Raw genomic sequence first — 23,573 nt, 5'->3', positions numbered from 1 at the left:
ATTATTTGGATATTCAAACTCCTAGAATAGTCTTGTAGTTTTATTTTTATTATTTTGTGCCCTACTTCCCATCTCCCTTTCTCCTTTTCTTTAACTTTCTGGATGATTTCCTCAACTGTTTTTTTTTTTTTTTTTAATTAAAAAGCCCCCACTTTATTGAGATTTAACTCACGCACCATATTGTTCAGTCTTTTAAAGTGTACAGTCAGGTGGCTTTTAGTATAAATTGTGCAGTTATTCCTGACATTCTAATTTTAGAACGTTTTCATCACACTCCCTCCAATAAAAAGACCCTATGCTTATTAACCGTCATTTCCATTTCCCCTACTCCCAGCCCTATTCAATCACTAATCTACTTTGTGTCTTTATGATTTTGCCTGTTCTGGGTATTTCATATACAGTATTATACAGAATTATACAATTTGTGATTGGTTTCTTCAGTATAATGTTTTCACAGTTCATGCATGTTGTGGTATGTATTAGAACTTTATTCCTTTTAATTTTGAAGAATACTGTGTGTATGCTGCTGCTGCTAAGTCGCTTCAGTCGTGTCCGACTCTGTGCAACCCCATAGACAGCAGCCCATCAGGCTCCCCGTCCCTGGGATTCTCCAGGCAAGAACACTGGAGTGGGTTGCCATTTCCTTCTCCAATGCATGAAACTGAAAAGTGAAAGTGAAGTCGCTCAGTCGCGCCTGCGTCTTAGCAGTCCCATGGACTGCAGCCCACCTGGCTCCTCCTCCATGGGATTTTCCAGGCAGGAGTACTGGAGTGGGGTGCCATTGCCTTCTCCTACTGTGTGTGTACATATCACATTTTATTCGTCCATTTATCTGTTGATGGACATTTGGGTTGTTTCCCCCCTTTTTGGTTATAAATAATGCTATGTACATTCATGCACAAGTTTCTCCATGAATGTGTGTTATATCTATTATATGTAGTCATAATTTATTTCTCTCATTATATATAATTAGGAGCGCAATTACTAGGTTTAACCATCTTTTAACCTTTCTCTGAGCAATTATTCTACTCTTGGGTTTTTAATTTCTATACTTTTTTTTTTCTCAAATGTTCTCCCTTTTAAAAAAAGATTAGCATTTTGTCATTTTATGGGTATACTATCTTCAGTTCAGTCGCTCAGTCGTGTCTGACTCTTTGCGACCCCATGAATTGCAGCATGCCAGGCCTCCCTGTCCATCACCAACTCCCAGAGTTTACTCAAACTCATGTCCATCGAGTTGGTGATGCCATCCAGCCATCTCATCCTCTGTTGTCCCCTTCTCCTCCTGCCCCCAATCCCTCCCAGCATCAGAGTCTTTTCCAATGAGTCAACTCTTCGCATGAGGTGGCCAAAGTATTGGAGTTTCAGCTTTAGCATCAGTCCTTCCAAAGAACACCTAGGACTGGTCTCCTTCAGGATGGACTGGTTGGATCTCCTTGCATTCCAGAGGACTCTCAAGAGACTTTTCCAACACCATAGTTCAAAAGCATCAATCCTTTAGGCACTCAGCTTTCTTCACAGTCCAACTCTCACATCCATACATGACCACTGGAAATACCATAGCCTTGACTAGATGGGCCTTTGTTGGCAAAGTAATGTCTCTGCTTTTGAATATGCTATCTAGGTTGGTCATAACTTTCCTTCCAAGGAGTAAACGTCTTTTAATTTCATGGCTGCAATCACCATCTGCAGTGATTTTGGAGCCCCCAAAAATAAAGTCTGCCACTGTTTCCCCATCTATTTCCCATGAAGTGTTGGGACCAGATGCCATGATCTTAGTTTTCTGAATGTTTTGCTTTAAGCCAACCTTTTCACTCTCCTCTTTCACTTTCATCAAGAGGCTTTTGAGTTCCTCTTCACTCTCTCCCATAAGGGTGGTGTCATCTGCATATCTGAGGTTATTGATTATTTCTGCCAGCAATCTTGATTCCAGCTTGTGCTTCTTCCAGCCCAGCCTTTCTCATGATATACTCTGCATAGAAGTTAAATAAGCAGGGTAACAATATACAGCCTTGACATACTCCTTTTCCTATGTTCCATGTCCAGTTCTAACTGTTGCTTCCTGACCTGCTGATAGGTTTCTCAAGAGGCATGTCAGGTGGTCTGGTATTCCCATCTCTTGAAGAATTTTCCACAGTTTATTGTGATGCACACAGTCAAAGGCTTTGGTGTAGTCAATAAAGCAGAAATAGATGTTTTTCTGGAATCTTGCTTTTTCCATGATCCAGCAGATGATGGCAATTTGATCTCTGGTTCCTCTGCCTTTTCTAAAACCAGCTTGAACATCAGGAAGTTCACGGTTCACGTATTGCTGAAGCCTGGCTTGGAGAATTTTGAGCATTACTTTACTAGCGTGTGAGATGAGTGCAGTTGTGCGGTAGTTTGAGCATTCTTTGGCATTGCCTTTCTTTGGGATTGGAATGAAAACTGACGTTTTCCAGTCCTGTGGCCACTGCTGAGTTTTCCAAATGCTATCTTATCTCCCTAATAACAGTAGTTTTTGAGACATTTTCTCCCTGTAATGATCACTATTTCTTCAAATACATTTTAGTTTTGTTGTGTGTTTCACTTTTGAATTAGAGGCTTTCCTCTAATTTAAGAGTGTGATGGTAAATACTTGATTGTCTGCCTCCTTTAAGAGTGAAATCCTAGAAAACAGATTAGAAGTTCTGAATTAGTGGTTGGTGCTTCTTGTTTCTGGTATTCACTGTAGTGTTATCTGTAGGGCCATTTCTGGGGTCTCCTAATGTCAGTATCTTGATTTATCTGGTCTTATTCAGGTTCCCTGTTGTCTGCCATTACTTTAGAAATCTATGATGAAAGAGGACTGGGGATGTTTAGAGACAGGGGCAGGTTCTATTCAGTGTAAATTTTCATTTAATTTCCCAATTTCCAGTATGGTACTTTCTGATAACTGTGTCCCCTGTCCTCCAGTTCAGGGATGTTACGTTTCACTCTCTCCAGGGAGGACAAGGCTCAGGGAGAGAGGATCTGGGGATTAAACTGCTTCTTAAATAGATTTCCAGCCAGTCAGTCAGTCCTGATTTTAGCTCTGCCCTCATCACCACTTCCGGAGTTACCTGGGCTGCTGCCAAGTCCTGAATCTTTTTTGGGGCATGGTGATTCTGAGGTGTAATTTGGGTTACATCTTAGCTTTCCCTACTGCTGTCTTAGGAATTCAGTTTTCACTAGTCCGCTGAATAGATGATCACTCTTCTAAAATTTTATTGTGGTAATCTTTTCTTCGTGTTCTTTTTCTTGAAAATTAATTTTTTTTTTAAATTGCTATACCGTTCCTTAGTGGGATTTTTGAAAGAAGTTAAAGTAAATGTGTGTATTAAATCCGTTGTTTTTATTTGGGAGCTCCGTACTTTTTCATTGTGTATCAAACTCCTTATGTTATTCTTAATGGCTCACCTTTGTACATCTGTTTTTTTTTTTTTTTTTTCTGTACTTTGGTTACGGGAATCCAAGTCAACCTAATTTTGATGTTGTGAGATCTGTTTATTTGTGATAAAATCATTACTAATCAAGAGAAAACTGAGATAAAGGTAACTTCATGTATTTATTTCTTTTTTTCCTTAATATATTTGTTAATTGCGTAGCCTTTTTGATCCTTCACCAGGGTGTGAGGGCTGAGGAGAGGATTAGTAGAAAATAGTTTGATATTTAACACTTTCTTATTCTTGATACACATATAGATGATTTTATTAGTGGCTTTTAAACTGTGTGAGAGACCAGTTTTGACTGCTTGGATGCTATGGATTTAGGTCTGTATTGAGTCTAGACTGGTTGACTCATTGATGCAAATCCTGACAATTCTTCATTAGTCTTTATCCAGAGCTCTGAGGGGTTTTTTTGTTTTTTTTCCACTTAACTTTATTATTCTGACTAAGCCTTCAGAGATTATTAGGGGCAAGATACTAGATCCAGGAAGCCTTTTAAGAAATAAAGTTTATTGTTAGGCTGGTTAGCCCCTGAAATTTTACTTTGCTGACAAAAATTATACATATATTGAAAAAATTCTGTAAAAAATCACATAAATATTTACCTTGATAACTCTTAAAGCATATTCAGAATGGGGACAACTGCTTAATGGGTATGAGATTTCCCTTTGGAGTGATGAAGATGTTTTCAGAGTAGATAGAGGTGGTGGTTGCGCATTGTAAATGCTCATTTTGAGATGGTTATTTTTATATGAGTTTGACTTTCAAAAACAATTGTTACTTATAATTTTATTAGCAATGTCTTATCTATAAGCCTTTGTGAATTGACTTTTTATTAAAAAATACATAATTTCTTATAAAACGTGTGTAACATACAAATAAGTGAAACTAAGATCATCAGTTATCTCAAATGACTGCTTGTAACTTTTTAATGGTATTTATGTATTATTAATAACTTAAAAAACATGGAAATTATGTAAAAATGTGTAGACCACAATAAAATGTGTATTCATAAACTTCTTTAGAAAATGTTTCTATTTAATGTATAGCCTGCTTCTCTCTATATTTTTTTAATACTCATGTACAATTTTATGTAAGTTATAAAGTCTTCCATCGTGTTAGGTATATCGTAATTTTTAAATGAATCTCCTATCTGTAGATATTTAGGATATATCATATTGTTTCCTTTTCTAAATACTTTTAGTATTGAACAGCATTGTAGCTAAATCTCAGTGTATTTTCATCAAATAATTTCCTGGAAGTGGAATTATTTGACTAAGGAGTATATAAGGTTTCAAGGCTGTGTGTATTGTCAAATTGCCATTAGAAATGTTGAACCAATTTTATGCAGTCATGCTTGGGAGTATATGAGCAGATAAAATTTATTACTGTTTTTATAATCTGAAAGGGTAAACAGTAAGACCAAACATTGAAATATCAGAAGTTAATGAATGCACAGAATGTTTGGCAACATACTTTGATTCCTCATTCTCTTAAAAATCATAGGAAGTGAATGCCTTATCAGCTATGTCTAGAGCTTTACAGCATTTATGTTGAGCAAAACAACACCCTAAATGTAAATTCTTACATAAAAACATTAAACTTTGAGTTAAATTTTTTAAAGATGTTACTTACATAAAATGAGACTGCCATTTTAAGTGTATAGTTTGATGAATTTTGGTAGTTGTATACAAATGTATAACCATTATCGCCATCGAAGTATGGAGCAGTTTCCTCACCCTAAAAGCTTCTTTATAATCCTTTACGATTGATCCCTCCTCACCCACCCTCCCCCACTTCTACCCTGGGCAGCCAGTCATCTGCCTTCTGTCACTACAGTTTTATCTTTTCAAGAATGTCTTAAAATTGGAATGATAAGTGTATGATGTTTTGTGTTTGAGTTTTTTAGCCTAGCTAATTTTTGAGGTTCATTCACATTCTGGCACGTATTAGTATTTTAATCCTTTTTATTGTTGAGTACTATTCTGTGATATGGATACTTATTCACCTCTCAGTGAACATTTGGGTTGCTTGCAGTTTTTGGATGTTTGATACTGCTGTGAACATTTGCGTACACATCTTTGTGTGGACTTAGGATTTTATTTATTTTGGGTTAATATGTACAAATACAATTTCTGGATCATATCGTAACACTAATGTACGTTTAGCTTTGTAAGATAGAACCGAACTGTCTTCCTGCGTGGTGGTAGCTTTTGCATTGCCACCAGCAGTTTATGACAGTTGTAGTTGTTCCGCATCCTTACCAACAGGATGTCATCTTACTGCTAAGCCTTCACCTTCCACACTGGTGTGTAGTGGTATCTGTTGACTAATGTGATTATCGTAAACTTTGAATTTTAACATTTGCTTTGTGAGTGCCAGCACGTTTTGAAATAGTGGGACATGAAATAAGAATAGGCATACCTCATTTCATTGTGCTTTGCAGGTAATTTGTTTTTTACAGATAGAAGATTTGTGGCAATCCAGAATTGTCAGTCGATGTTTAGCATTAAAAATTTTTTTTAATTAAGATATGTACATCTTTTAAAGACACAGTGCTATTGCACACTTAGACTCCATAGTTTAAACATTTACGTACACTGAGAAACCTAGAAACTTGTGTGACTTGCTTTATCATGGTGATCTGGAACTGAACCTGCAGTATCTCTGAGTTATGCCTATACGTATTCCCACTTTGTGAGAACTGAAGTGGACTGTGTAGGCTTATGTTCATGTGATTCTTATGTAATTAACAGTCCATCATACAGTGTATGACATGATTTTAGTAGTGAGATGCAGTCAATTTAAGTGTTTTTCTACCTACTTGAATACTTCTAGGTTTTTGTTTGGATCGTGCTTATTGTAGATCAGTGATTCTCAAGAAAAGCATTAAACATTGACTTGTGTTGATGAAAAAAAGACTGATGATTATGACTTGTATTTCTGAAGTTATGGCCCTGGAGTTTAAAATTCTTGTGTAATTGATTTAGAAATTTTAGAATTGAAGGACTAGATATAAAAGAAATACGATTATGAAAAAATGATTATTTGTCTGTTTTTGTTCTTTAGGATATCTTCATTCCATCTCCAAGTTTGGAAGAACGATCAAATGATGAGAAGAAGGGTAGGGAGTTGCATAGTTCAACTTTGACTGTTGAGTGTTCTAAAGCTTCAGAGACTGAACCAAAGAATTCCACTGAGGATCTTGGACTTTCTTTGACAGGGGATTCTTGTAAGTTAATGCTTTCTACAAGTGAGTATAGCCAGTCCCCAAAGATGGAGAGCTTGAGTTCTCACAGGCTTGATGAAGATGGAGAGAACACACAGATTGAGGATACTGAACCCATGTCTCCTGTTCTCAATTCTAAACTTGTTCCTGCTGAAAATGATAGTATCCTGCTTGATCCTGCACAAGAGGGCCAAGTAGAACTGAATCAGAATGATGACAAAGCAAAGGGGGACAACATAGGAACCAGGGTTGACATTAGTATTTTATCTGCCGCTTGCAAAGGCAGAGAAGAACCTGTAGCGGAAGACGTTTGTATTGATCTCACTTGTGATTCAGGCAGTCAGGCAGTTCCCTCTCCAGCTACTCGATCTGAGGCACTCTCAAGTGTGTTGGATCAGGAGGAAGCTATAGAAATTAAAGAACATCATCCAGAGGAGGGGTCTTCAGGGTCTGAGGTGGAAGAAATCCCTGAGACTCCTTGTGAAAGTCAAGGAGAGGAGCCCAAAGAAGAAAATATGGAGAGTGTCACATTGCATCTTTCTCTGACTGAAACGCAGTCTCAAGGGCTGGGTCTTCGGAAGGAAGTCCCCAAACAAGAATGCCAGGAAGCTATGGAAGTTGAAACCAGTGTGATAAGTATTGATTCTCCCCAGAAGCTTCCAGTACTTGAACAGGAATTGGAACATAAGGATCAGGAAGCATGGGAAGAAGCTACTTCAGAGGACTCGAGTGTTGTCATTGTAGATGTGAAGGAACCATCTCCCAGAGTTGATGTCTCTTCTGAACCTTTAGAGGGAGTGGAGAAATGCTCAGATTCTCAGTCGTGGGAGGATGATGCTCCAGAAATAGAACCATGTGCTGAGAATAGAGTAGATATCCAAGAAGAAAAGAGTGCAGAGTGTGAAGGAGATCGGAAATCAGTGACTGCAGAAAAAGAATCTGTAGAGGCAGACTCTCCACAGCCTCCTTTGACTTTAGTGAGAGCAGATGGTACTCTAGGACCTGAGCAGGAAATGCAGCAGACCCAACCACAAGAGAGAACCGATAGCACATTAAGGGAAGACTCAAAAGTGGCTAATGCAGAGCACGTGGACTCAGGTGTAGAGGCCCAGCAACTGGAGAAAGCCTCTGCCCAGGCTTCACAAAGCTTCTGTGAAAGCTCTAGTGGTGAGTGTGATTGTAAACTGTTCTGTGTTTCCAACCAAAAAGTATGATTTGGAATGGAAGGTAGGCGAGAACTGCATACTTGTTACATCAGGGCTGAAAATGAATTTGGATTTATGTTTGTGAGCAGCCAATAATTAAAATATGGGTTTTTTTCTTTTATAGCTTTAATTATTTGTGGAATCAGATCATTTGAAGTTTTTATCAGCTTTAGAACTCAGGTGTAATTAGCATGGATTTTCTAAGTATTTAGAAAATTGTACCAATCTGGTATTTTCTACTTAAGTCTCAGCCTTGCTCCATGTTTTTATATTTGGACAGTGGCCTTGAAGTACAGGGACCTTTTTTGATTACGTTACGCAGTTAAATCATGTTCAAAAAAGTGTGGTGGTCTCTTCCTTACGGATATTCAGTTTCTAACAGCGGTTCAACGTATATACATCTTAAACCTTTAACTGGGAAAGTTTTAGTTTGTGTGCTTTATTTTATTTTTTTTTAAGTTTCATTTATTTTTGGCTGTGCTTGGTCTTTGTTGCTTTGCTGGGCTTTATGTAGTTGTGGTGAGCAGGCTTCTCATTGTGGTGGCTTCTCTTGTTGCAAAGCACTGGTTCTAGGTTGCTTGGGTTTCAGTAGTTTTGGCTCGTGGGCTCAATAGTTGTGTTGCACGGGCCTAGTTGCTCCGCAGCATGTGGAATCTTCCCAGACCAGGGATTGAACCCGTGTCCTCTGCATTGGCAGGCAGATTCTTAACCACTGGACCACCAGGGAAGTCCCTTTATCTATTTTATACAGTCCAGAAAGAGAATAATAGCTTATTTCTGAAATATGTCTAGAATATCATGTCTGACATTAGCTGAAAAGAATTCAAACTTTCTGAATGCCCAAAGTCAGTATAATTTAAAAAACAAACCAAAAGACCAAAATACAGACTTAAGAAAGCAAGTTTCTAAAGATAATGGAAATGAGAAGCAATGTTTAGGTAGCATCATGGCTATTAGTATGGGTGATGATACCTTTTCCTGGTTCTAGTTTATACCTCTTGTCTAGGAGTGATTGTTAGTACTTTTTTCATCTCAAAATTGCTCCCTTTCATTAGATTTGATGCTCATTTTTTTTTTTTTTTTCCTTTTTAGAACAAGAAATGAAAAGTAGCTGAAAGGAGGTTAAGGGGTGTTGGGTTCAGTCTCTCTTTCCTAAAGTCCTGTGCCTAGTTAATGATTGAAGTGGGACTAGAACCTCGGTCTCCTGATTCCTAAGTCTGTGCTTTTACCTCCTGTAAAAACCGTATGATATGTGCTTCGTTGCTCAGTCGTGTCCAACTCTGAGACCCCATGAACTGGAGCCTGCCAGCCTCCTCTTGTCCATGGGGATTCTCCAGGCAAGAATACTGGAGTGGGTTGTCATTTTCTCCTCTAGAGGAATCTTCCCAACCCAGGGATGTAACCCAGGTCTCCCGCATTGCAGGCAACTTGTTCACCATCTGAGCCACCAGGGAAGCCCCAAACTGTATTATACCGTTTCTCTAATTCTGCTGAGTTATGGCAAAGAACTATCTGAATGACCTAGTATTCTACATTATTAAAGACTTTTATAGTTTAATTTTATCTGAGTACTGTTATCAATCTAAGTCACGTTTTTTAGGAAAGGTGCTTTAGTTGTACAGAAAGAATTGTGGATTGGGGAAAGAGGGAGACTTCAGGCAGGCAAAGTAATCGATAGGCTCTTGTGATAATCCGGAAATGAGGCTTTGAAGACCAGATAATGGCACTGCTACCCATATAAGCCAATATCTATTAGGTTGTAGTGATGCACTGGATCAGTAGTGCTAAGATAACTTTTCATAAATGATATTCTGTAATTAATGCTTGCATATTACATTCGCATATTGTGGTTTGTCATGTAGAAGGCTCTACTTAAAGATTTTATACAGATTTTCAAAAGTCTGAATGGTTAATCATAATGTGAAGGATAGTTCCTGTCAAGAGAGAGAACAGATGGTTGTACTGGGAATGAACATTCTGTAAAATAGTCTTCAGAGTGTATGACGCTTTGTGAGGTGTATTTGTTTTTTAATTTCTATATCTTTAAGTTCTTTAGTAATTTGAAGGACTTAACTTTTTAAAGAGTTGCCAGAGAATGAATACTTACCTACCAGCCCATTTCATTTTGCTATAACTATGGTGGAATTCTTTGCCAGTTAGATGGGACGTTGAGACTTTCCACTCTGCTCTTCACAGTTTCTTAAGCAGCACATGTGAACTTTTCATCCTTGTGGGAACCTGTGATACAGAGCTAGTTGGTTAGAAGCCTGGACTGCTGATTGGTGTCTGAAGTGGGGGCAATCTTGTGGACCTGAGCCTTTAATTTGTGGGATTTGATGCTATCTCTGTGTTTCCCTGTTGGCACAGATGGTAAAGAATCTGCCTGCAATGCAGAAGACCTGGCTTGGATTCCTGGGTCGGGAAGATCCCCTGGAGAAGGGAATGGCTACCCACTCCAGCATTCTTCCCTGGAGAATTCCATGTGTAGAAGCCTGGTGGGCCATAGCCCATGGGGTTGCAAAGAGTCAGACACAACTGAGTGACTAACACTAACTGGGTAGACAGTGTCAGAATTACCTTTGTACAGCACCCACTAAATGTCCCCTGGGAATCAGAGAATTGCTTGGTGATCTGGAAAGGACATTAGACAAATAATTTTCATAAGGAATAGTGACTGGGTAAGCCATATTATAGTTATTCTGAGCCATTCCAGGAAACTAAGTATAACTTTTCACATGCCAGATTTAAGAACAGCAGTTTGGCATAATTCTTTTTTTCTCCCAAACTTAGTCATTTTATTAAAAGAGATAATTAGGAATTCAAAAAATGTGATTTTGGCCATTTGCTAATTCTGATTAGAAATTTGGAATGGAGACCTAGTTAAAAAATAAAGTTTTGTTTCTAGACAAATGTTCGTTAATGACCAATATATCTACAATGGGAATGCTCATACATGTGAGATTTACCATTGCACTGCTATGGCCTAGAACTGGTTAGTACTGCTGAATTGTGAAACCTGTATATTTCTTGTAGAACCAATGAGTATTTTGAAGTCCTTTTAGCTCATGAAATCCTTTGTCTGCTCTTTGAGTAGATTGTAAATTACAAGTATTAACATCAGACTTTAACATAGAGAAATCCTACAGGCTGCTAAAGCTTGTAAGTGAACTCCTTGAGATAACATTACACAAGATTAAGATGTCTAGATTTGAAACTATCCAGCTTACTTACTGTCTTGGGGCTCAGATGTGTCTGTGCTCCTTGTGACCCCATGTTCCTCAGGACCTCCGAGCTTTTGGGCTTCCTCTGTTTGCCTGTTCCCTAGTTGTCTGCTTTGTGTCAGTTCTGTTGATGAGCAGAGAGAACAGTAGGACGTTGGTTGAGAGGCCTGATGTGGGAGGGGGGTTGGGAATGAGGCAGAATTGGGGAGCAAAGGAAAAGAGTAATTGGGATATTTCTTGCAGTTCTCCTCACTTTTGCCTTTCGTGTACTTACGTTTTGATTTCCTTTTTGTTTATCATCGGTTTTTTTTTTTGTTTGTTTGTTTCTTGCTTTCTCCAGAAACTCCATTTCATTTTACTTTGCCTAAAGAAGGTGATATTATTCCACCATTGACTGGTGCAACTCCACCTCTTATTGGGCACCTAAAATTGGAGCCCAAGAGACACAGTACTCCTATTGGTGAGTGATTAAATGTAATGATGTTTAAAGCAGAATTTCTGAGATACCATTCTGTACGCCAGTGATTCTTTTATATCTGAGGAGTTGGGCCTGCCTGATGAGATTGATTTTTGTCTTAGGAAGAATAAGATTATGGTGTCTGATTCCATGAGTTAACTCCCAGGAAATGTGAGCAGTGATGAGAGGAAGGAAAGGATACAGTGAAGGAAGGAAGGAAGAATATCTATGAGGGTTTTATTCTGTTACTTGCAAGGGCATAGTATCTGAGTGTTAAACAGTGGTTTAGAGGTGTTTTATAAGGAAGGGAAAGCAGGTAGGGTAGAAATACTGTTTACTTAGGACCCTGGCTAATCAGTCTGCTGCTGCTTGACAGGGCAAGAAAATTGAGATCCTCCTTCCCTGAAGCAGCTAGTAGTCTTCTACATTAACCTGTTTGTTTTCTCTAGTCAGTGCTGGGAGGTAACAGTCATGCCGTCTGGAGTCTCCTGCTACCTATGCCTGATGCTGGCAGATGTGGGTTGGCTGAGGGCTCATGCAGCATCCTTTGTCCAGATGCAGAAGTGGAACTGAATCCTGTTGCTCTTCTTAAGACCAGGTGTCAGTACTAGTGCGTAGTTGTTGATACTTGTGACAGGATCTGTCCTAGGAATCCTCTTCAGTCCTGCAGAGCTGTGGAGCCAAACAGACAAACTGATGACTTTGAATTGTTATTTTTCATGTTTGTATTTTAGTGTTCTTTCTTTCTTCCCCCTGCCTCCCTTCTTTCAGGTATTAGCAACTATCCAGAAAGCACCATAACAACCAGTGATGTCATGTCAGAAAGCATGGTGGAGACCAACGATCCCATACCTGGGAATGAAAAAGGAGATTCTGGGGCTGCCCCAGAAATGGGTGATCAGTTGTGTCTGAGAATGAAATTGGTCAGTCCTGAGACTGAGGCAAGTGAAGAGTCTTTGCAGTTTAGCCTGGAAAGTAAGTTTTAATTTATGTTAATCTTGGGTAACTAGTGGCTCCAGATCTTCTGTAATTATTTTTTTTCTTCTGGTTTTAATGATTGAAACTTCTGGAAATGTTATTTGTAAAGTCTTATTCTCATGAATTTTAATTCTTTGTTTTTGCTAGTCACTGTCATGTTACTGAAGATGCTCCATTTTATAATCTCTATGGTACTGCTTGTATCTCTGTATTAAACTTGTGTCTATATAAAGTAATTGGTTTTCATAGTCAGAAATGTTTGAGTTCAGAAGTCACTAGAAAATGTAGGATTGTGGATTCAGGTTGTAGGTTTAAGTTGACTTTCCCACATTAATTGCAAGTTGTTTGGTATGGCCGCAATACAGAGAAGGTGCAAGGGAATGGCTGCAAAGTCAGGACTGGATTCTGGAAGGCCTTTTACATCATGCTGAAAAGCTGAAGAATTTTAAGCCAGGGAGTAATACGGTCAGATTTGCTTCTTTTAAAGGATCAGTTGATTGTTTGAAAAATCTGTGCATCATTCCTTTCCTTGCCCATTTTCTGTTCTGCTGCCTGGCAAATGCAGTCTTTAACCAGGAAGTGGGATCATTAGTAGTGGTTCAGAGATGAGGGGATGAATTTGAGAGATAAATAGCAGAATAGAGGGGATCTTGGGACCAGTTAAATATGGAAATAATACAAGAAAAAATATAGAATGACTTTACATCCACATTTTGTTTTCATGATAGCACTCTGTAGTAGATCTTATTTCCATTTTGTTGATGAGAAAACTGAGACTAAGAGAGGTTTTAAACCTACTGTTACAGTAATTGGTAAGAGGTGGAGCAGGAGTTTCAATCAGATCCATCTGACTCTAAATGGGATTTAATGGAGTTAGGAGAGGAAAAAGTTTTATCAAGGAGATTGTAAAGGAATATTACTCTAGATAAGGAGAATATTCCTTATCTTAGATAAGAAATATTCCTAGATAAGAGGGCTAGGAGAGTATAAAGCCGTGGAAGCCTGTGAGGAGGAGAGTTAAAATGTCACATGCCGAAGTGAGGTCTAGAAAGATATATCTGGAAATGTACATTAGACTTGGCAGTTAGGATTCATTGGGTGACTCTAGAAAGAACTATTTCAGTACAGTGGTTGGGTGGGACCTGTCCTGACAGTAATTGAGGAGTAAAGGGGAGGAGAAGAGGCAGCAAATGTATTCTACTTTTGAGAAGTTGAGGTAAGAAAGGAAGGGAAAATAACAGCAAGTTAGAGGGGAATATAGAACTGAAGGAGGTTTGTTTTTTTTTTCAGGCTGAGGGATACCTAAGGAGGTTTAGAGATTGAAAGGAAATCTCCAAAGGGGAAATGGGTTAAAAATGAGATTCTTGAGAGAGAGAGATGAAAGGGGAGTTTTCAAAGACTGCAGATAGAGTGGGTGGACCTGATAAGAACTCTGATTCTATGAGATTGAAGAAAAGAAATTTTAGCTATGTATTTTGAGTTCTTCTTATATGCCACATGTATATGCCATACATGTACAGCTCATTAAAGCTGATAACAAACCTGTAAAGTAGATCCTGTTGTTATCCTCATTTTATAGGTAAGGAAACTGAGGCACAGAAAGGTTGAGCTTGTTCCCTAGAGTCACACAGCTAGTAAATGAAGTAGCCTGAATTCAAAGTAGTTCCAAGAACCAGAAGTCTGGTTCTGAATTAGAGTGCAGTTCTGCTTCTCAGTGCTTATTGATTTGAAAATTTAGAACCTCAGTAGAAATAAAGTATAACATTTTCATCATTATTGTCATCTTCTCTGAAATCAGATAGGACTTAGTAAGAGAGTACACGATAGCTTTGATTCTTTAGATTTGAAGTTAAAATTGGGAAGACCTTAAATGGAGCTAAATGTTAAAGATGACCGTATTAGTAAATTTTACTACCTTTCCTGATAATCAGGTACCATACTAATAGTTTTCCCCATTTTATCCTCACAACAAACCTATGAGGGTTGGTCGTGTAGCTTGTGGGGTATTCGTTTCCAGACCAGGGGTTGAACCCCAGTCCACAGCAGTGGAAGTGCAGTCTTAACCACTAGACCCCCAGGAGTCCCTGGGTTGGTCCTATTTTGAGGAAACTGACTCAAAATGAAGTTTATCCCCAGCTTGGACTGCTAAGTGCTGGAGCCAGGGCCTGAGCCAGGTTTCTGTTGCAGAGCCAGGCCTCTGACCACCAAGCTTCAGCTGCCTCCTTGACGAACTGTTCAAATTATATTGGGTTATGACTGTTTTAGAAATGTTTTAAAGTATTTATTATTTTTTCTAAGGCTAGAATTAATGGTAAATGAACACATTTTAATCCTGTGGCATTGCTTTGAGAACATGGAATTCTTTTCAGTATGACCTTTAATTTTTTACTACAGGTTCGTTCTTATTTTTCAAATATCTGTCCCAAAAGCTCTTTGGAAAGAATTTGAGTATCTTCTGTGTGTGGGTTCTCTTAACACTATTTAAAATTTGTGCAATTTTCCTGCATAATTACTAAAGTTTTTTCTTTTTAAAAACATTTTATTGAAGTAGAGATGAATTACAATGTTGTGTTAGTTTCACATTTATAAACTTTCTCAGAAGTTTCTTTAAATTTGTTTTGAAATTTTTAAATAGAATTTTTTTTTTACTACATGATTTTTTTACTTAGAAGAGGTAATTCAGAAATTTCATTTTCGTTTTTAAATCTTCTTAGTAATTCATTATATTGTATTTCTGGAGAAGCTGAGTAGTCTTCTGTAGGGAGTTTGAAAGAAAATCAGTGGAAGTGAGAAAGACATGTCATTAAATTTTAAGAAATCTTTGCATGTTCACTTTTTATTCTTACTCATTTCCTTTTTATTATTTGTTGCAAATACTAGTAGATCAGGTTTTTATTTTTATGATTTTTTTCAATGTCATAGTGAAAAGAGGCCTTCAATAGCTTCAGAAATTCAAGCATTATTTTAGAGTATCATTGGGGCTGAACAGGTTTTTAAGAGGTCTTAAGGTGTGATACTGAGTTCTGTTTCTCTTTCCTTTCTTTTGTTTTTATTCAGAGCCAGCAGCTGGTGAAAGGAAAAATGGATCTACTGCTGTTGCTGAGGCTGTTGCCAGGTAACCAGAGCTGGTTGCTATTTAGAGGAGTTTAATATACAAAGCCACTGGTAATGAGGGGAAGATAATTTATCAAGAAAGGAAAAAAATTTGAAACAAAACTTGAGCGTAAACCATGTAGCAGTGTGTTGAATCTAACTGTAGGCTTTCTTATTAATACTTTAATAAAGCTTTGGCTATATTTAGAACTAAGATATTTAATGGTGTTTCCCTTTCGTCCTTTCGTTCATGTGAGAGTGCCTTTTTTCTTTGGTGAGGAAACAGGAAGCTAACAGAGGTAGCCATAGACCTTATTCTTCCTGAGGTCTGCCCTCGCCAGCCCAAGCCTCAGGCCGTGTTCTTTTCTGGTGCCAAATTAGCTACCGTCCTGTTGTTTTCGCTTTGTCACGGATGCTGTCATAGTTTGAATATGACCCCATCCTGAGGCTCTGGTGGTAAGCTTTGCCATCTGGTGGCCGTGAGAATAGAATTGTTTCATTGGTTTCTTGTGTGAGTCATCCAGTATGAAAATACCAGCAGTGGTTGTTGAAGTATAGGTGAGGATTCTTAAATCAGTCTAGACACGTGCTATAAATAAGTAAAGCAGTCTAGGTGCAAGAGCGTGAAATGTTGACGACGATGGCCAACCGATCGTGTGTCTCGTTTTAAAGGAGGGTAGCCCGTATTCATTTCCAGCCAGTCATTACCATGCAGACTTACTGTTGCGAAATCTTTAAATTTGTAAAGAGAAAATATAAATTTTTAAAAATAAAATTTCCTGCTTGGTGGGTCATCTAAAACTGTTGTTGACTAAGTTGTCTTTGGACTAAATTTGATCCTCAGTTGTAAGTGATCCATCTGAATCCTTTGATTTGTGTCAATCTTTGTATAGAGTGAGTAATTATTTTCTGGTATTTTACATATTTAATTTGAAAGATAAGTACCTTTGACTCCTTATTAGTTGAAGACTCTTTAATGTTGTGTTGAAGAAAATGGAGTTTATACTTGATCTTTCAGTTTTAACAAAATTGTTAAAATCCAGCACAACTTGTTATCACTTTGTACATGTACTTGTTAAGAGGGAACAGTATATGCTGCTGAAACTTTCTGGACCCTTTGGGTGGAATGTAGGGATGGAAAAATAGAGAAAAGCCTGAGGCAGAGGGTTGGATTGGAGGATCACAGAATGAGAGTCACTGATACTGTTCTGAAGCAAATTTTATATAGGAGAATCCAGATTTTAAGAATCTTTGACTTTACCACTGGGTTCACCATAGGTAATCGTTTAAAGTAAGCTCTGTTCCTTTCAATTCAGTCGTTCAATTGTGTCCGACTCTTTGCGACCCCATGGGACTGCAGCACGCCAGGCTTCCCTGCCCATCAACTCCCAGAGCTTGCTCAAACTCATGTCTATCAAGTCGGTGATGGACTCTGTTAGAGTATTTTAAATGCTATCTCTGTGTTTAGGTGAAGCAGTACCACTCTGTTTTTAAGTGTTGTCTGTAGCTGGACACTGTTCAGATTACTTGCTTCCATCTTGTCTCTCTCTCACATTTCATTATTGAAGATTTCATGAATATACAGAAGTAAAGAGAATAGTATCATGAACTGCCATGAATTCATCACCCAGGGTCAAAAATTAACAACTTACAGCTAGTCTTGATTCATTTATAAATGCTTCCCACACTCTCCACTCCACTTGATTTTTTTAAAGCTAATTCTAGCATTGTATCATTTTTATCTTTAAATATTTCAATGCTGTCTCTAAAAGATAAGAAATCTTTAATTTCAACTTAACCACAGTACTACTATCATGCTTTTAAAATTGCCATTGATTCCTAATGTCATCAAATATTTGGTATTCAGATTTTTCATATTCAGAGAAAGAATTTTATTCTCTCTGTACCTAAAAGGATAATTTTCAGAGGTACTTTTCCTTTCACAGTTAACACAGTGTATTGCTTTAATTTATTTCTTAGTTCCCAGAAGACCATGTCTGTGTTTAGCTGTGTCTGTGAAGCCGGGCAAGAGGATGAGGCTCGAAATCAGAATTCCTCCTCTGCACCCATCAGGCGAGCATTATTTTCATAGCGTCTTTTGGGCTATATGGATTCACAAAATGATTGGTAACAAAATCTAGAATATACTGCTACTGTTTTGTGAACTTGAGCTTGCTGTTTTATTTGAGGGACTGTGACATATTCTAGGTAGATTTATAAATGAGATGTAATGAAAAGTTTTATTAAATATTTCATAAATAGATTTTTGTCTTTATCTGCTAGTTTTATCAATTTAAAATTATTCAGTCTTCATAACTTATAAAAATATATCATCCTGAATTTCTAAGATTCTCTTTTACTTAGTTTTGAACATGTTTACTTTTAACAGAATTTTTATTTTCCATTAGTTTCCCATACAGCAAAATGGGATGTTTGACAGCTCAAATTTAAAGTTTATCAGGCTTGATGCAATTAAAGTTTTCCAATAATTTCTTTACTCCATTATCTCTTAGACCAGCTATGAAGCTTGGAAAAATTTTTTGAGTTACAAAGTATTTCTTCTGTATTAGAAAAGTATCTTGTTTGGAATATGTGGTTCTTATATTTAGTGTAGGAGAAATAAGTAATGGCAGTGGAATAAGTTTGTATCTTCATTAGGAATCTTATATCTCTAGAATTCAGTAATTTGTAATTAGGGACTAGAATAATGTATTGTCATCAGCTATATTCTTAATAGCGTTATTTGTAACTTTTTTTTTTTTGGCTGTTTGTAACCTGCCGGGCGGTCTTAGTTCTCCAACCAGAGATTGAACCTAGACTCTTGGCACTCGAGTCCTAATTCCCTGCAACATAATTTCTGTGTTCCTTATTGGTAGAAATATTGAAGAGAAGCACATCAGTGCTTTTACTAAACATTCTGATGATTACATGTGAACTTGTTGGTATTCTTGGGAATCAGATAGTCCAGATCACATCCTTTGTTGTGATCACATCCTTTGTTGTATCAGGAAACTAAAGTACCACCTTGTATGTTTTCAAAAGTAGTGTGGTCTTGGCCCAGCAATTAGGAAACTTATTGATTGCATTGTATTGCCTTCCTGTTTTATTAGATGGTTTATAATAGAATAGGATGCTGATGATTGTTGTTTAACCTTGATGGAAGAAGGGCCTGAGAATTCAGGTGATCTTGATTCCAGGTCCCCTCCGGCAGACCTACCTACGCTCAGAACAGAATGGTTAAATGTTTATTAAATATGGAGGTTAATTCTTCCATATTTCACTTTGGATGAATTTTACCCAGGCTTTTTCTGCTAAAATTCGCTATTTTTTTGGCATCAGTTTCCAAACCTAACATATAGTGACCAGAGTAGAATTGTGTAGCCTAATCTAATGAAGAAAAGGAAGTGTGGTCCTTCTTAAAATTATTGAGTTTCTTTTGTCTGTCTCTTTTCTGGTGCTAAAATTTCCTTCTTCAGTGTTTTGTGGGATATATACATCTTTGTGATAGATGTTTCTTGGAGGAAAGTTTGATTTGCACATTTTTTATTTGATGCTAACACAAGAAAGAAGTAGCAAAAATCTGATATTTGACTGGAATCTGCTGAATGTTGCTGCTGTTGCAATGAGATACCTTTAGTCTTTAGAGAGATAGGAATTGTTCTGATTAACAGTTTTGGGGGAAAAGGCAGCCTGTTATTTTTCAAATTAGGAATTAAAATGTCAAAAATAAAATGAAGCTTTGTTTTAAAACTGAAATTATATTCAGAAGTTATGCCCTAAATAGTTTCTGAGGGAAAATGGTTTTTCCAGTAGTCATGTATGGATATGAGAGTTGGACTATAAAGAAAGCTGAGTGCTTAAAAAAAAAAAAAAAAGAAAGCTGAGTGCTGAAGAATTGATGCTTTTGAAGTGTGGTGTTGGAGAAGACTCTTGAGAGTCCCTTGGACTGCAAGGAGATCCAACCAGTCCATCCTAAAGGAGATCAGTCCTGGGTGTTCATTGGTAGGACTGATGTTGAAGCTGAAACTCCAGTACTTTGGCCACCTGATGCAAAGAACTGACTCATTTGTAAAGACCCTGATGCTGGGAAAGATTGAGGGCAGGAGGAGAAGGGCACGACAGAGGATGAGATGGTTGGATGGCATCACCGACTCAATGGACATGGCTTTGGGTGGACTCCGGGAGTTGGTGATGGACAGGGAGGCCTGGTGTGCTACAGTTCATGGGGTTGCAAAGAGTCGGACATGACTGAGCGACTGAACTGAACTGAGGTAAAATGTCTAGGCTTGTTTAAGGGTGGGAACAATAGAATTCTTAAAATGGTAAATCAAATCCTGTCCCTTCTAGCTTTTGGCTCACTTTTATTATTGCTTAGGTGTTGATACGTTAGATGTCTTAAAGATTCAAATGTGTATTCGGTCCATGCTTTGTCTTATGCAACCAATACTGATTGAGCATCTGCTGTGTATCTAGCACTCTGCTAAGTAATTTGTATGTGTGATCACTTATAAACCAGATTGGTGTTACTCATCAGTCTTCTGGTGATTTTACTCTTACCTGTTCTTCACGGGGCCGTATATCCTCATTCAGTTGAGGTTCCTGACAGATAGGACCCAAGCTCTTAACAACCAATTGCATTGAATATACCAGGCTCTCTGGCCAGAACTCTCTTGTAAACCCTGCTTTGGTCTCCTGTTGTGGTAAGCTGTGCTATACAAGATAGAAACCTCAGAAATGTCTCCTTTTTCCTTTCTTCTCCAAGATGCAGAGCATGCCCTAAAGAACTCTTCATGCTTCCTTTTTCTGTCTTCCCAGGTCTCTTCAGCTTCTTAGGGTGAGAGCTCCTCCCAAGTTGGAGACAGCTTTTTCTGTCTAGATGGCTAGCTCTGTCTTTCTGTGGCCAACCACTTAACAGCAGCAAGATACATAGTTTCTAGACCGTTCCTCACCCTGAATTTATCTTCTGGGTATATCTCAGTTTATGCTTTGTCAGACATGGCAGCCTGAAACATTCCAGATGTCTTTCCATGATTAGTTCAGAATGGATTCTTTTTGTCTTTGTGCTGGCGGTGGATCTTTCCAACCCAAAGATTGAACCCAGGTCTCCTGCATTGCAACCGGATTCTTACTGTCTGAGCCACGAGGAAAGCCCTTAATCTGGTGTATGTGCTCGCACGTATGCGTGCGTGTGTGCGTATGGTCTTTGTTGCTGCTCACGGGCTCTCTAGTTGCGGTCAGCAGGGGCTACGCTTACGTGTGTGGGCTGCTTATTGCAGTGGCTTCTCTAGTTGTGGAGCATGGGCTCTAGGTGCCCAGGCTTCAGTAGTTGTGGCTCATGGGCTTAGTTGCTGCACAGCATGTGGGATCTTTCTGGACCAGGAATAGAACCTGTGTCCACTGCATTGCAGGGGGATTCTTTACCACTGAGCCACCAGGGAAGCCTGTGGTTACTGTATATTTAATGCAATCTAAAAATACATTAGTATGTAGTTTTTCATGGTACAGTAACTCACTGAACTTGTGATTTATTTATTGTTTTTTGATTTTAAATTTATGTTTTAATTGAAGGATACTGCTTTACAGAATTGTGTTAGTTTCTGCCTAACATCAACTTGAATCAGCCATAGGTATACATATGTCCCCTCCCTTCCATCTCCCTCCCCATCCCACCCCTCTAGGTTTTTACAGAGCCCCAGTTTGAGTTCCCTGAGTCATACAGCAAATTCCATTGGCTATCTGTTTTACATATGGTAATGAAAGTTTCCGTGTTGCTGCCTCTGTACATCCCATCCTCTCCTTCCTCCCCCCACCCCGTGTCCGTAAGTCTCTTCTCTATGTCTGTGTCTCCACTGCTGCCCTGCAAATAATTTCATCAGTACCACCTTTCTGGATTCCACATATATGCATTAATATACAATATTTATTTTTCTCTTTCTGACTTAACTCACTCTGTATAATAGGCTCTAGGTTCATCATACTCAAATGTGTTCTTAGAACTGACTCAAATGTGTTCCTTTTTATGGCTGACTAATATTCCATTGTATGTACGTATCACAGCCTCTGTATCGGTTCATCTGTCATTGGGCATCTAGGTTGCTTCCATGTTCTAGCTATTGGAAATAGTGCTGCAGTGAACATTGGGGTGCACGTTTCTTTTTCAGTTTTGGCTTCCTCAGGGTGTATGCCTAGTAGTAGGATTGCTGGGTCCATATGGTAGTTTTATTCCTAATTTTCTAAGGAATCTCCACACTGTTCTCCATAGTGGCTGTGTCAATTTACATTCCCACCAACAGTGCAAGAGGGTTCCCATTTCTCCGTCTCTAGCATTTGTTGTTTGTAGATTTTTTGATGTTGGCCATTCTGACTGGTGTAAGGTGATATCTCATTGTAGTTTTGATTTGCATTTCTCTAGTAATGAATAATGTTTAGCATCTTTTCAGGTGTTTATTAGCCATCTGTATGTCTTCTTTGGAGAAATGTCTGCTTAGGTCTTTTTCCTACTTTTTGATTGGGTTGTTTGGTTTTTTGATATGATAAGATTGGGTTTCTTTTCCTAAAATTATTAGTCAAGAGGGTAATGAACAGTATCTAGAATGCTGGGAGTCATTTAAGGAATGTTAGAACCATCAATAAAGCCAAATGAGACGTCTTAACCTACTTGATCTCTTTTAAAGTAGATCCCTAAATTGCCCTCATTGTCTATGGCTTCAATAATGGTTTACATCTTTTGTTGACCTTATTTTCCTGTGTCAGGTTTCAGAGTTCGTAGCTAATGGAGTGGAGAAATTTTGTGGCTATTTTACTGTCATAGTGGACTAATCCTGTGTACCATTATTTTTTCACAGGAATGAAATTATGATGAGAAATCTTGTAAGGTGATACACCTGGTCACCTTATTTTCACCCATCCCTACATTTCTCAGATCATGAAATTATGGTTTCCCCCTTGACAGACACACACACTTACTTGATAGGTTTTTTTGTTTTTTTTTTAAAACACGGTTTCTTTATGTGCTTCATTTACAGGGGAAACTTGCTCCATTTTCCGAGTACTCAAGACGACGAGGAGAAGGGAAAGTTCGAAGGTGACCAAGGGACCAGGCAGAGTCAACAGCCCATGAAGCCCAGTAGTCCTGTCAAAGAGCCTGCTGCTCCTATTTCCCAGCAGATGGCCACACAGGAGCCATCCAGTCCTCAAGGGGAAGCAATGGAGATAGATACGCCAGAAGGCCAGAAAGGAGCATGGAGTACCAGTCAGGAGAAACCTAGTAAGGCCTTGATCGAAAGGCCCAGCCAAAATAACGTAGGGATCCAGACTATAGAACATTCCCTGTGGGTCCCAGAAACTGTTTCAGCAGCAACTCAGACTGTACAGAATGTGTGTGAACAAGGGACCAGTACAGTGGACCAGAACTCTGGAAGACAAGACGCCACAGTTCAGACGGAGAAGGGGACTGGTGAGAGAGCAGTCAGTGCTCCTGGGGATGATACAGAGTCGCTCCACAGCCAGGTGAGAGCGCACGTAGGGTACCTCAGGGGCCCTGTTCTCACCTTTCTGGATTCCCAGAGGATTTAAGTTGTGCTGCTTCTACTTAACAATAATTCTTGACCGTTTTATACAGACCAGTGGTTAAAAGACAAAAACGGTTTATCCAGGATAAGAGACAGGGTGGTGGAAATTATGAGTAGCTATAGCCAAAGACTATTCCTGCAGTCTTTGGTGCTAGAGTTTGTCAAGTAGGTCTTTACGGGATGAGAAAGCCGGGAGTGTAGTTTGGGTCCTGTGGTATTTTTCTACATTCAGTCTTCTGCCATTTTTCATTCTCCTTTATAACCATCAGAGCCAGTTGCTTCTCCCCCAAGTTGATTTCACTGTGGTTCCCGGAAGGAGTAGAAGAAGTGTGAAGGATAGTGTATCACAGTATTGGAAACAGCAGTAACAGGG

The 23,573-nt window shown here is 38.6% G+C and overlaps 1 protein-coding gene across 6 annotated transcripts in view; it reads left to right on the top strand.

Annotated features, from left to right (window-relative positions):
- The window catches only part of TP53BP1 (tumor protein p53 binding protein 1), a 71,503-nt gene that overhangs the window by 19,107 nt on the left and 28,823 nt on the right, over positions 1-23,573 (top strand). For 3 of the 6 annotated variants that reach the window (XM_027522031.1, XM_027522034.1, XM_027522028.1), the window contains 6 exons: positions 6,516-7,842; positions 11,442-11,561; positions 12,330-12,533; positions 15,594-15,651; positions 17,610-17,702; positions 22,655-23,138. In XM_027522031.1, coding sequence (XP_027377832.1) covers positions 6,516-7,842; positions 11,442-11,561; positions 12,330-12,533; positions 15,594-15,651; positions 17,610-17,702; positions 22,655-23,138 — 2,286 coding nt within the window. The remainder of the gene's footprint in view (positions 1-6,515; positions 7,843-11,441; positions 11,562-12,329; positions 12,534-15,593; positions 15,652-17,609; positions 17,703-22,654; positions 23,139-23,573) is intronic. The other 3 variants (XM_027522030.1, XM_027522029.1, XM_027522033.1) reach the window with 3 other exon arrangements.

The sequence above is a fragment of the Bos indicus x Bos taurus genome, chromosome 21, assembly GCF_003369695.1.
Source record: "Bos indicus x Bos taurus breed Angus x Brahman F1 hybrid chromosome 21, Bos_hybrid_MaternalHap_v2.0, whole genome shotgun sequence".
Lineage (NCBI taxonomy): Eukaryota > Metazoa > Chordata > Mammalia > Artiodactyla > Bovidae > Bos > Bos indicus x Bos taurus.
This window is presented reverse-complemented; position numbering and strand designations above follow the sequence as displayed.